Here is a 13,517-nt window from a genome sequence, read left to right on the forward strand (position 1 = left end):
TTCCAGGTGTTGGGTTTGTAGCGTCAAAGGCCCTGCAGTATCGGGTTCACTTCTGGCCACCCAACCTGCCCACATTTGCGGCTCCAAAACACCCTCTCTATGTCTGCTTCTCTGCCCATAGGTGGGAAAATCAGGCTCCACTCCCTATGGGCCAGATCCCTTCTCAGGCTGAAAGCTGGCAATACTCAATCCAGCTCATTCTAGAAAGTCCTCCATCAAAAGAGCTGATAGATGTGTTGATGAGTATTTATCTTGTCTTTCTTGAATCCACTAATTAGACCAGAGGGAAGGACAGCAAAGATGTAGGCAGTGTTTCAGAGTTCTTAGCATCTCATAGCAAATAATGGTAACATGAAAAGAAGGCTCTTAGAGGGCCGGGTGTGTCATCCTGCTGCTTCAACGCTGATATGTGCTTTGAAATCCAATGTTATTTAGACCCGTGGTTCTCCAGGGGAGTGGCACTGCCCTCTACAGGGTATTTGGAAAACCTGTGAGGGTATTTTGGGTTGTGACTATGATACAGGGACATGACTGGCATTGAGCAGAAGGCAGAAAGAGGCGACAACACCTTCAGTGCAGGGGGACAGCGCTATTTTGGGTCCCTCATGACTTTAAAATATTTCGCTAGACCCACACATGAGTTTAAAAAATAACTGCTTATGATATGTATTTATACACATGTGTACAGATCTGTTTATATGTATACACATGTGTATATATATTTTAAATTAATGTCAGCAGGTATAAGGAAAAATATGGGCAAAAAATTCTACCAAACTAAAGTGCTATAGTGGTTGGTGGAGTGGAGTCATAGACTTTTAATAACTTGGTTCTACATTTCTGTTTCCAATTTTTGGAAGAATGTGCTATTTTTGCTATTGAATAAAACAAGATAAACAAAAAAGGGCAAAATTTGCTAAGCAATTTACAAAAAAAAATCATGTCCTGGAGATATGATATTTTGGAAATAAGCTTATTATACATTAATCCAGTAAAATTAGGTTAATGGGAAAAAAAAAGGTTTTCATAATTTTCTGAGCCTAGAAGCTAAACTACTTCATTTATAAAATACAACTTGTATTGTTGCATGGTTTTCATATATATTAAACTTTCCAGGAATTCCGTTACTATAAAAATAGGGAGGAGAATGCGAGAAATCACTCACCATTTAGGAAAATCCAGGCATTGATGCCAGGACTGCTGGCAGGAGCCAAGTCACCAAAACAATGAACATACCAGCCAGCATTTGAGACTGTGACAGTGCCAGTGATTCAGAGAGTAGGTACCTTCATCTGCCTAATCCACCATGCCCTCAGGGGCAGGTACCCTGAGCATTCCTCTCCTAGTTCTCTTCTATATTTCAATCAGGGCAATATTTGATTTCTAAAAATTTCATGTGTGTTAATAGATAGGTCATATTATACCAATCTCACGTCAGCGTAGTGGATGGGGAGCATTACAGAATGTGTGCTATAAAAAAGGGGCTGGTGGGACTGATAAGAGTCAAAAGCCACTGATTTCACTTCTGGGATCTGAACGCAACACTTTTCATCAAGTCTGCCTTCCAGGCCCCTGCTTAAACTTTCCCGTAACAAAGCAGGAAGTCTGAAGAACAATTCTGCTTGTCATAGTACATGATGACCTGTCTAACTTTGTGTAAAATGGGATCTTCATCTCTCCAGAGTTGGGGTAAGGGTAAGCAAGGGACTTCCCCCACACATAGCAGAAGGAAGAAATGCTTTTGTCAGCAGAAAGACAGAAGCAGAACTGAGCCAGGCGACTTACAGAGGTCCTCGGTGGCAGCTGGGACGAAGGCCGCCATGGACTCGTACAGGTCCTCGTCACAGCCGGGGTTGAGGGAGCATTTCATGAGCAGGTCTGTGGACAGGTGGGCCATGGACTCATACACAGCGTCAGCCTCCTCCCCTTGCATCAGCTCCTCTTTAATGTGAGTCTTCAGCATGTCCACAGTTTCCTGAAAGAGAGGGGGGCCCCACAGGCACACTGACACAGCTGGGCTCTCTGGGCAGTGTCAGGTGCGCGAGTGGCCTTGTGGCAGTCGGGTAAAGGCTCACAAGAATCAGGCTTGCAACTGGGTGTGCAGGGCTGTATTTCCCACCAGACTGAACGCTTCTTGAGGAGCCAGGCTCAAGTCTTTGTTCTATGTCCTTTGTTTTCACCTTTGTATCTTCCTCCAACACCAAGGAACAGTTAGGCATTCAGAGGGGACATCTGTTAAATGTCCAATGCCTGAAGGATACAAATCTACCACCTTCTCATGAGTGCCTTTGATGTATCAGGGAAGGGCTAGGGATGTGCTTATGCAGTGTATCCTGACATCCTTTCCACTGCTGCTTCTGGTTCACAGATGAGAAAACCAAAGCTCAGAAAAATCTGATGCCTTACTCAAGGATCCACAGTCCTGGCTTCTGACTTTTCTACCATACCTTAGTGGTTCCTCAAATGGGAACAAACGGCACACAAAGGGGGAACCTTTGCTGATTAGCCAGATGGAAATTCAAATGGGCTAAACAGGGCGGCAGCTAAGCTGCATAGTCAGAAGTCCCTTGGGAACTTGGTTCACCTGTCCTTGTTCCTTATATTAGGCTGCTCCGAAGTGCTTGACAGCACACTTCTCCAAAGTGCCCACCTCAGTTTTAAATCCTGTGTCCAGAAAGAGAGGTGGTCTTGGGTGAAATGCACTGAAGTCAGAGAGACCCACCCCCTTTTGTCATTTTGCCTCCAGGTGGTGGTGAAGCCAGAGAGGTGACTTCTCTGAAACCCCTGCACAACTTTTCCTGGTAAGAAACTCTGGTGTTTCACAATCCTTATTTCAGCATCGACCCACAAAAATCCTCACTTTCATCATCACTACCCCAAAGGCACTAATCTGCTCTTAACACCCTGCATTGGTTCCCTGATGAACCCCAAGGAACAGACCAGGTGACAGCTGTGAAGTGTTGGAGACTCAGAGTCCGACTTTTGGTTTTGGTATGGTGGAAAGAGGAAATGGGACGGTTCTTTGGAATCGTGAACAACATGCAGGGGCGACCTTTGCGGGGCAAAGCTGGAGATGCATTGGTTGCAGGGATTATAGTCTGAGAACAAAGATGATACTACAAATGTGAGCCAGATTAACTTCAGTGCAAACTGGACAAGCATCTTTCCACGACCCTATGACACAAAGTAGGATAACAGGCCCCAGCTTTAGCATCAACGAGGTTCACGTCCTATCTCCACCCGGACAAGTGTGGGGCCCTTGGCACAACTACTCTGCCTTTTGAGGTCCTTTTCCTCCTTTGTTGAAGAAAGATAACAATACTGTCAACTTCAAAGAATAGTGGGGAGGACTCAAGGAGACAACACATTTGCCAATCAAATAAATGCAATAAATAGTTGTCACTAATATGAACACAGTATGCTGTTAACAAAAACTATTGGCAGGGAAGCCTAACACTGCCTGTTATACATTTTTGACTCCAAAGTGAAGCCAAGTAAATGCTTCTAGACTGTAAGTACCTTTTAGCTTCATTTGTGCCAATGATACACCAAATAAGCACGCATGCTATTCTACTCATTCAATATATTTAATCACTCCCCAAATTTTGGAGGCCTCTCTATATATCTCAGTGAGTCATTGCCTTGTAGATTGTCAAGTCCAGAGCAGAGAGGTAAGTTTCTGGGGAGGTGTCAGGCTCACTCCTTTCTGGAGGTAGAAAACAAGACTAAATTGTGTTCATTGTTCCTTTTGAGGTCATAGCCTCATATGAGAGTCTGAGCTATTTCCGCATTGCTGCTGTGAATCGTGAAAATGGAAGAAAACCAGAAAAGGGTGGAGTCACAAAGGGCATCTGCCTCCAAAACAATGGAAGGAATTTGGGGGCATGTATCAAGGCCAAGATACAGGATGAGATTACACTCAAAGAAGGACCCCCAAGTCAATGATCGAGGAGGATCTGTGGATCCTAAACCAGAGAAGCAGTTAAACCTGAAGACAGGCAGAGGCTCAGAAAGTGAGAGAGGTTGTCAGGAGATGGGGCCTCACGCCTGGCCGCCCTGTAGCCTCAGATGCAGAGTTTTACTGTGGTCAGTGCTAAGCAAGGAACCAAGGGCTTGACGGTGGGCAAAGCAGCTGGGAACATCCTGCCAAGTGCCTCGAAGGTGGGTGGGGAGGCAGCTGGAAAGAGGAGTTGGCATCTGCCCTCAGCAGATTCACTCGGCAGATGTCTCTGTAAAATTCTTCGAGGGTGGATCTTAGTGCTTTACCTACATTATCTCTTCTTATCCTGGAAACAATCCTGAGAGTAGAACTATTATCATCTTTCTCCTGAATGTTAAGAAACTGAGAGAGAAAGAGTATAGATACATGATTTGCCCAAAGTCATGTGGCTAACAAGCATTGATAAGCAAACTGGACCCGGGTCCATGTGACTCCAGGCTTCCCAGGTGACACTGATGGTAAAGAACCTGCCTGCCGATGCAGGAGACGTGAAGAGATGCGGGTTTGATCCCACGTTCAGTCCTGCATGAGGAAGATCCCCCGGAGGAGGGCATGGCAACCCACTCCAGTGTTTCCTGGAGAATCCCATGGACAGAGGAACCTGGTGGGCTACGGTCCATGGGTCGCAAAAAGTTGGACATGACTGAAGTGACTTAGAACGCACGCATGCACGACATATGACTCCAGGGCTCATCTCTTCAGCCCGCGTATACTGGCCCTGCCAGCAGAGGCACATGAGGACATGCTAGAGATGAAGTCCACCCAGATGTTTGGTGCAAAGGCAGCCCTGGGGACCACATGGTGCATTTCCAATTCCCGGGGCCCCTCCCGCCTTGACCTTACCACATACTCGTCGATGAACTGCCGCAGGTCCCGGAAGCCGTGCTTCTCGGCGATGGTGTTAGGATAGTGGCCGTGCTTGTTGGCAACACTGTAGGCCTGTAGGGCTCCCGGGCAGGTGAGCAACAAGGCAGTGAGGTTCTTTAGTCCGTACTTGGCAGCAAAGTGCAACAAAGTGGGCAGCTCTTCATCCCTTTGATCTGAAACATTGTCAAGCAAAATGAAATGATCAGAGAAAGCCCAGGGCACCATGCTCATGGAGATGACACTGGAGACCCACACCCAGCAGATGCTCCTTGGCTGACTGACCTAACACCTACTGGCTTCCTCTGGGGCACCGCTGAAGACGACAGAAGAAATGGTATGTCAGTTAATTAGCAAATCTATCATTAATATCCTGCCTCCTTTCTCTAAAAGGATTGGAGGATCCTGAGAAATAACACCAGTTCAAAATATGTGGATATTCTAAGTGTTTTTTTTAAAAAGCAGCCATGAAGAGCAACAGGGATCGTGTTTTGAACATCTCTTCAAATTTCAGAACACTTTAAAATAACTGCTTTATGTATGCTGATTAAACGAAAGAAATCCTGGGACTTCCCTGGTGGTCCAGGGGTTAGGACTCGGTGCTTTCACTCCTGTGGGCACATGTTCAATTTCTAGTCAGGGAACTAAGATCCTGCAAACTTTGTGGCGTGGGGGGGCGGGGGGAGCAAGGGGTGGGAAATCCATCTTCTTAGCTCTTATGCCCAGTTTCATAACATGCACCAAGTAATCCTGAGGCTGTTACTTAGACATTCCATGACCTTTAGTTTTGAACTAGAAACTATTTCCATACTATCGCAAAGGGACCTGGGAGGATTAACAAGGTGGTTTTCAGTGAGCTCTTTGTTGAGGACAGGCTTTGAGTGATGTTATTAACATACACGAACCCCAGGATGTCCATTAACCTTCTGATTTTTGAGAAACAAAGTGCTCCGGAGAGTCACTGGTCCCCATAAGCCCCTCCACCTACTAATACGTGATACAGCAAGTCAAACTCAACCAAGGAAACAGACATGTTTGTGTTGGGAAGTTGGGGACAAATCTCTTTTTTTAATTTTTATAAAAGTTGATTTCTAAGCCCAAAGTGAAAGTGAAAATGAGGGGCACTCAGTCATATCCAACTCTTTGTGACCCCATGGATTATACAGTCCATGGAATTCTCCAGGCCAGAATACTAGAGTGGGTAGCCATTCCCTTCTCCAGGGGATCTTCCCGACCCAGGAATCGAATCGGGGTCTCCTGCATTGCAGGCAGATTCTTTACCAACGGAGCTATGAGGGAAGCCCCAAAGTGGTAGATAAATAAACAGATAAATATATGTATATATACATGTCTTATATATATATGTGTGTGTGTATACATAAATATGTATATGTATCTTTTTAATAAGACAAACCCAGGGACATCCTTGTGGTCCAGGGGTTAAGACTTTGCCTTACAATGCCGGGGGTTTGGGCTCCATCTCTGGTCAGGGAGCTAACATCCCACATGCCTTGCAATCAAAAAAACAGAACATAAACAACAAAAACAATACTGCAATAAATTCAATAAAAACTTTAAAAATGGTCCATGTTGAAAAAAAAATCTAAAAAAAAAAAGAAAAAGAAAAGACAAGCCCAGCATCCTATTCACCAGGATATAATCTTCGGAATGAAGGTCTGAAAACGTCCCCAGGATTGCCCATGATTGTCAGGCTATGAAATATTCTCTCCTGAGCCTGAATAGGGAATATTAACACCTGCTCAAAGTGATGCAAGAACATTCCACAGTAGGAAAATGGGGAGAGGCAACAAGAAAATGCCCCCAGGAGATGGACTTGAAGGTAATATAACCTCATCCTTATGGCTCTCAGAGGCTGTGGAAGGATTAAATGCAGGCAGTGAGTAACCAGAGGCTTGGGTTCCTCCTGGGCAGTGCAGCTGTGGCGTGAAGGAAAAACAGCATCCACAAAAGTGCCATAACAAGCATCCAGTCCACCGTGCAGGGCACCACGCCCATGCAAGTGGTTCTCCCAGCTCCCAGCAAGGCACACATGCCCACAAGACTGCTCTTCCCTCGTCAAACAAATGATTGTTTTGTGCCTACTGTGAGCCACCAGGCACAGTCCCTGTGTTCATCCAACTGACAGACCAGCAAAAAAGACAAAGCTGAAGAGTACAAGAACCCCACATGCTAGGGGAGCCTACCGCATGTCGGTGGGACCTACCTGAGGAAGTGCTTCCTAAGCTGCTGCAGGAGGAGGAGAAGAAGAAGCTGTACTCTCATAGGTTGAGGTAGCAAGAGGCAGGGTGGAACTTTCATTGGGTAAAAGAAGTTTATACCTTCTGTAGAGCAGAGCGTAGAAGCCAAGGGAGAGAACAGAGAGGGGTGAGAGCAGAAAGACTGCAGGAGCCCCTGGGGAAGGGCTTGTGAAAGGTTAAGCAGTTTGGACCTTAGAAGACAAGTGGGAGCCACAGAGGGTATTTAGCAAGGGAGTGAGATATCTGGGCTTATAATTTAGAATCCCAGGCTGACCAGAGAAGCATGACTGTTTCTCAGAAGATGAGACAAGTGGGAGCCACAGAGGGTATTTAGTAAGGGAGTGAGATATCTGGGCTTATAATTTAGAATCCCAGGCTGCAGAGAAGCATGACTGTTTCTCAGAGGATGAACGGAGGAGCAGGACCCAGTAGAAAGCATGAGCACGGGCTGACTGCATGCTGAAACCGACCAACTGAAATTGACCTGTGGCCTTTTCCTTGAGTTTTGACTGTCAACTTACTCGTCATCATGTCTTCTTCCTCCAGCTGGTTGATTCCAAAGAGGTGCAGCCCACTTGCAGGAATGTTGTTCTTCAGGGACTCCGTTAGCAGTTTATCAAGGGTCTCCGTGTTGTAGGGCACAATTTTAAAGGCCTAAATACAAAAGTGAAGACGGTCAGATTTTAAATCCAGCTATCTCCCACCCTTTTCATACTGTTACATCTTTTTGCCTTAATTGATGCTTTCGAACTGTGGTGTTGGAGAAGACTCTTGAGGGTCCCTTGGACAACAAGGAGATCAAATCAGTGCAATCCTAAAGGGAATCAACCCTGAATATTCATTGAAAGGACTGATGCTGAAGCTGGAACTCCAACACTTTGGGCACCTGATGCAAAGAGCCAACTCATTGGAAAAGACCCTGATGCTGGGAAAGATTGAGGTCAGGAGGAGAAGGGGATGACAGAGGATGAGATGGTTGGATGGCATCACCGACTCAATGGACATGAGTTTGAGCAACTTCTGGGAGATGGTGAAGGACAGGGAAGTCTGGCGTGCCACAGTCCAACTGAGCACCTGAACAACAACAACGATCTCCCACCCAACAGATTTCAGATTGTGAACCATGAGCAGAAACCACAGGTACAGAAAACTCTGGGGTCCTTTCATCGTCCTTACCTGACACATGAACTCCACAGGATTTGCAGCATTGGACAATAAATTCCCAATCTCCTCCATGTCAGTATAATAGCTGATAAAGGTGTCACACACCACTAAGTCCCCGGAATATATCTTCAGAGAAACATTCCCAGATGAAAGGTCTGGATGGAAGAAAAGATACTATAAAACTGTGTTGGTTTTTTTTTTTTCTGAAGAGTACAGGGGAAAGTGTTCCTGGATTACTTGAACAGTGAAGAAATGAATTGGGGATTGGAAGAAAGGGTTTGGAGGTAAACTGCAGGGTTGGGAAGTGAGGGACAGAGCAGAAGAAGCAGTGAGCAGACTGACACACAGGAGAGCTCCGTGTCAGAGGGATTATCCGCACCGGGTCTGCAATTTAACTTTTGGAAGATTTTCATCTGCTTTACTCACTACTGCAGGCCCCGAGTCACAACAGACAGGAAGAAGAGCTGAATTGAAAGCACTTTATATAAAGGCCAGTGGTCACCAGAGGCGGGGGAGATGCTGGCCAGTGGTCACCAGAGGCAAGGGCGATGCTGGCGGTGGGACCCCGCGCTTCCGCCCATCGCACCAGCAGAACTGATTCCCCTGCTGTGCTGCAGTCATTACTGTGTGCGCTCCCTGAGTGTTCTCTCTTCTATACCACAGGAAGGGGTTTTGAGGGGGAAAGAAAAAATTAAAAATACACCAACCACAAAGATTCGATTCACAAAAGAGGAAATGTGACAAGTAGAGAACATGGAAAAATATTTAACCTCACTAGTAATCAAAAAAAGGCAAATTAAAATAATGGACTACTTTTTAGAAAGATATTAAATTAGCAAAAATATTCAAAGTGACAAGGCCTAGTGTTGGTGATGAGATAGCAGATAAACTTGACTGTAGTAATATTCTGTAAGGCTACTAAGCATCATCTTTCAGGACCCTTAAAAACGCCCAGTGTTTGAGGAATTCCATCCCTAGGACACTATGCTAAACACAATAGAAACAAAACCTGCATAAAGATGCTCAATACGTCATCATTTAAAATAATATGAAGATAGTAAGAAATCAAAAATGACATAAATAGGCAATAATGAGGAAATGAAAAATTAAAAGATATTTCTATTCAGCTGAGTATTATATAGCTTTAAAAATTATGGTTTTAAGATATAGGTCCAATTCAAGGAACTAGTTTTATAAATTATGGTACATCTACACATTGGATTACCTTGCAACCATTAAGCATCATTTTGTCAAAATAATATTTATTAACATGGGAAAATATTCACAGTGTATTTCCAGGTAACGAAAGTTGGTTGCAAGACAAAGTTTTGTACACAGATGTGGGAAAATACAGAAACCAGTGATTTCCTTTGGGGGCATATGGGTAATTTTCCACCTACTTCCTTTTATGGTTACTGTATTCTCCAGGTTTTCTATATTGAGCACACATTACTTTTGTAATAGAAAAATATATATATAAAATTGAGAGTTTCAAAGTCCATGTAATAGTATAGTGGTAAAAGGATGGAGACAGGATAAATTAAGGTTACATAAAGAAAACAAGAATATAAGATAATAGATTCTATTGGAACAACTATGTTTTTAAAAATTAGGAACAAAGGCAAAGAAGACTTAGTGCTAGGGTGTCAGATGACTTTATCCCTACTTTTCCTATTTTTCTCTAATTAAAAAAAATTTTAATACATTAACTTTGTAAACATTGTACTATATCCATTTCCTCCCCATCACACATGTATGCTTTTACAACTTCTTTTTCCTTTCAAGAGAATATGACAACAAATCCAAATCTTGCTTGTCACTTTTCTCAATGACTGATAAAGACAGCTGTCAATAAGGTAAAGGAAAAAGGGGCCTCTTCACATGAGGCCTACTTTCTGGAGGTCAATGGGGCTACTTACTGGGAGCTTTCACAGAAACAGTGTACTCATTCTCCAGCTTGGCTTCCACCCTTATCGAGGGAGAATCCTCACGAGAAAATTCGGCTTCTGTTGTCACCTTCTCATCCAACTTACATCTCACGATGACGTAGACAGTGGTTTCTGCCTGGAATGGGAGACCAGTCATTGTTCCTTCTCCCTGGTTTTTGGAGCCCCAGCTCTCCCAAGTGAAATTGCTCCAGGCAGGGTGGGGGTCTGCAGTCCAGTGCCAGGCAGTGACTGCTTGCCACAGGTCCCAAAAGACCAGTTACAAAGCCCAAGATTGAACATTTATAACCCTTAGTAGCAATTTGATCATCTTATGTCTGTCAAACCTGATAATAATTTTAAAACCTGGGGCTGGTATTTTATATGTCTGTTTATTTACTTTTTCGTAGCATTTCTTTTTTGTTGTACATTATGAAAGTATTGGTCCATGGCAGAATTGGAAACTTGAAAGGACATTTTTAAAAAGTTCTTCACCACAGATAGTTTGAGAAGCAGTATTCTAGATCAGGGCCTTTTCCATGAGTTGGTTCTTCGCATCAGGTGGCCAAAGTGTTGGAGTTTCAGCTTCAGCATCAGTCCTTCCAAAGAATATTCAGGACTGATTTCCTTTAGGATGGACTGGTTGGATCTCCCTGCAGTCCAAGGGACTCTCAAGAGTCTTCTCCAACACCACAGCTCAAAAGCGTCAATTTTTGGCACTCAGCTTTCTTTATAGTCCAACTCTCACATCCATACACAACTACCGGAAAAGACCCTGATGCTGGGAAAGACTGAAGGTGGGAGGAGAAGGGGACGACAAAGGATGAGATGGTTTGATGGCATCCCCGACGTGATAGACATGCATTTGAACAAGCTCTGGGAATTGGTGATGTACAGGGAAGCCTGGCGTGCTCCAGTCCATGGGATGGCAAAGACTCAGACACGACTGAGCAACTGAACTGAACTGATTCTAGATCAACCTCAGTATCCAAAGTGAGGCCAAGGGATCAGCAGCATTGGTATCTATGGAAGCTTGTTAGATACGCAGAATCTCAAGCCCTGCCTGGACCCACCAGACACCACACGAGAGTATGCATTTTACCAAGACCCTTGGGTGACTCAGCCTTACAGAGCAAGAGGCACTGATTCACAGAAGACTTCTTGAATTTTGGAATTTATGCTCTTCTCAGATGGACAAAGATGGGGAAGCTCTATACAGTCACCAAAAACAAGACCGGGAGCTGACTGTGGCTCAGATCATGAACTCCTTATTGCCATATTCAGACTTAAATTGAAGAAAGTAGGGAAAACCACTAGACCATTCAGGTATGACCTAAATCAAATCCCTTATGATTATACAATGGAAGTGAGAAATAGATTTAAGGGACTAGATTTGATAGACAAAGTGCCTGATGAACTATGGATGGAGGTTCATGACATTGTACAGGAGATAGGGATCAAGACCATCCCCATGGAAAAGAAATGCAAAAAAGCAAAATGGCTGTCTGAGGAGGCCTTACAAATAGCTGTGAAAGAAGAGAAGCAAAAAGCAAAGGAGAAAAGGAAAGATATAAGCATCTGAATGCGGAGTTCCAAAGAATAACAAGGAGAGATAAAAAGCCTTCCTTAGCGATCAATGCAAAGAAATAGAGGAAAACAACAGAATGGGAAAGACTAGAGATCTCTTCGAGAAAATTAGAGATATCAAGGGAACATTTCATGCAAAGATGGGCTCGATAAAGGACAGAAATGGTATGGACCTAACAGAAGCAGAAGATACTAAGAGGAGGTGGCAAGAATACACAGAAGAACTGTACAAAAAAGATCTTCATGACCAAGATAATCACGATGGTGTGATCACTCACCTAGAGCCAGACATCCTGGAATGTGAAGTCAAGTGGGCCTTAGAAAGCATCACTACAAACAAAGCTAGTGGAGGTGATAGAATCCCAGTTGAGCTATTTCAAATCCTGAAAGATGATGCTGTGGAAGTGCTGCACTCAATATGCCAGCACATTTGGAAAACTCAGCAGTGGCCACAGGATTAGAAAAGGTCAGTTTTCATTCCAATCCCAAAGAAAGGTAATGCCAAAGAATGCCTAAACTACCACACAATTGCACTTATCTCACACACTAGTAAAGTGATGCTCAAAATTCTCCAAGCCAGGCTTCAGCAATACGTGAACCATGAACTTCCAGATGTTCAAGCTGGTTTTAGAAAAGGCAGAGGAACCAGAGATCAAATTGCCAACATCGGCTGGATCGTAGAAAGAGCAAGAGAGTTCCAGAAAAACATCTATTTCTGCTTTATTGACTATGCCAAAGCCTTTGATTGTGTGGATCACAATAAACTATGGAAAATTCTTCAAGAGATGGGAATACCAGACCACCTGACCTGCCTCTTGAGAAACCTGTATGCGGGTCAGGAAGCAACAGTTAGAACTGGACATGGAACAACAGACTGGTTCCAAACAGGAAAAGGAGTACGTCAAGGCTGTATATTGGGACCCTGTTTATTTAACTTATATGCAGAGTACATCATGAGAAATGCTGAGCTCAAAGAAGCACAAGCTAGAATCAAGATTGCTGGGAAAGTGAAAGAGGAGAGTGAAAAAGTTGGCTTAAAGCTCAACATTCAGAAAACGAAGATCATGGCATCTGGTCCCATCACTTCATGGGAAATAGATGGGGAAACAGTGTCAGACTTTTTTTTTTTTTGGCTCCAAAATCACTGCAGATGGTGATTGCAGCCATGAAATTAAAAGACACTTACTCCTTGGAAGGAAAGTTATGACCAACCTAGATCCATACTGAAAAGCAGAGACATTACTTTGCCAACAAAGGTCCATCTGTTCAAGGCTATGGTTTTTCCTGTGGTCATGTATGGATGTGAGAGTTGGACTGTGAAGAAAGCTGAGCACCAAAGAATTGGTGCTTTTGAACTGTGGTGTTGGGAAGACTCTTGAGAGTCCCTTGGACTGCAAGGAGGTCCAACCAGTCCATACTAAAGGATATCAGTCCTGGGTGTTCACTGGAGGGACTGATGCTAAAGCTGAAACTCCAGTACTGTGGCCATCTCATGTGAAGAGTTGACTCATTGAAAAAGACTCTGATGCTGGGAGAGATTGGGGGCAGGAGAAGGGGACGACAGAGGATGAGATGGCTGGATGGCATCACCGACTCAATAGACATGAGGTTGGGTAAACTCTGGGAGTTGGTGATCGTCAGGGAGGCCTGGCGTGCTGTGATTCATGGTGTTGCAAAGAGTTGGACATGACTGAGCGACTGAAATGAACAGATGAACAA

At 44.1% G+C, this 13,517-nt stretch overlaps 1 protein-coding gene across 1 annotated transcript in view; it reads right to left on the bottom strand.

Annotated features, from left to right (window-relative positions):
- The window catches only part of PIK3AP1 (phosphoinositide-3-kinase adaptor protein 1), a 110,187-nt gene that overhangs the window by 45,465 nt on the left and 51,205 nt on the right, over window positions 1-13,517 (bottom strand). The window contains exons 4-8 of the mRNA XM_052661224.1: window positions 10,206-10,350; window positions 8,299-8,441; window positions 7,644-7,776; window positions 4,844-5,040; window positions 1,786-1,975 (exon numbers count right to left, since the gene is read on the bottom strand). Of these exons, the coding sequence (XP_052517184.1) occupies window positions 1,786-1,975; window positions 4,844-5,040; window positions 7,644-7,776; window positions 8,299-8,441; window positions 10,206-10,350 (808 nt within the window). The remainder of the gene's footprint in view (window positions 1-1,785; window positions 1,976-4,843; window positions 5,041-7,643; window positions 7,777-8,298; window positions 8,442-10,205; window positions 10,351-13,517) is intronic.

The sequence above is a fragment of the Budorcas taxicolor genome, chromosome 23 (genome assembly GCF_023091745.1).
Source record: "Budorcas taxicolor isolate Tak-1 chromosome 23, Takin1.1, whole genome shotgun sequence".
NCBI classification, from domain to species: domain Eukaryota; kingdom Metazoa; phylum Chordata; class Mammalia; order Artiodactyla; family Bovidae; genus Budorcas; species Budorcas taxicolor.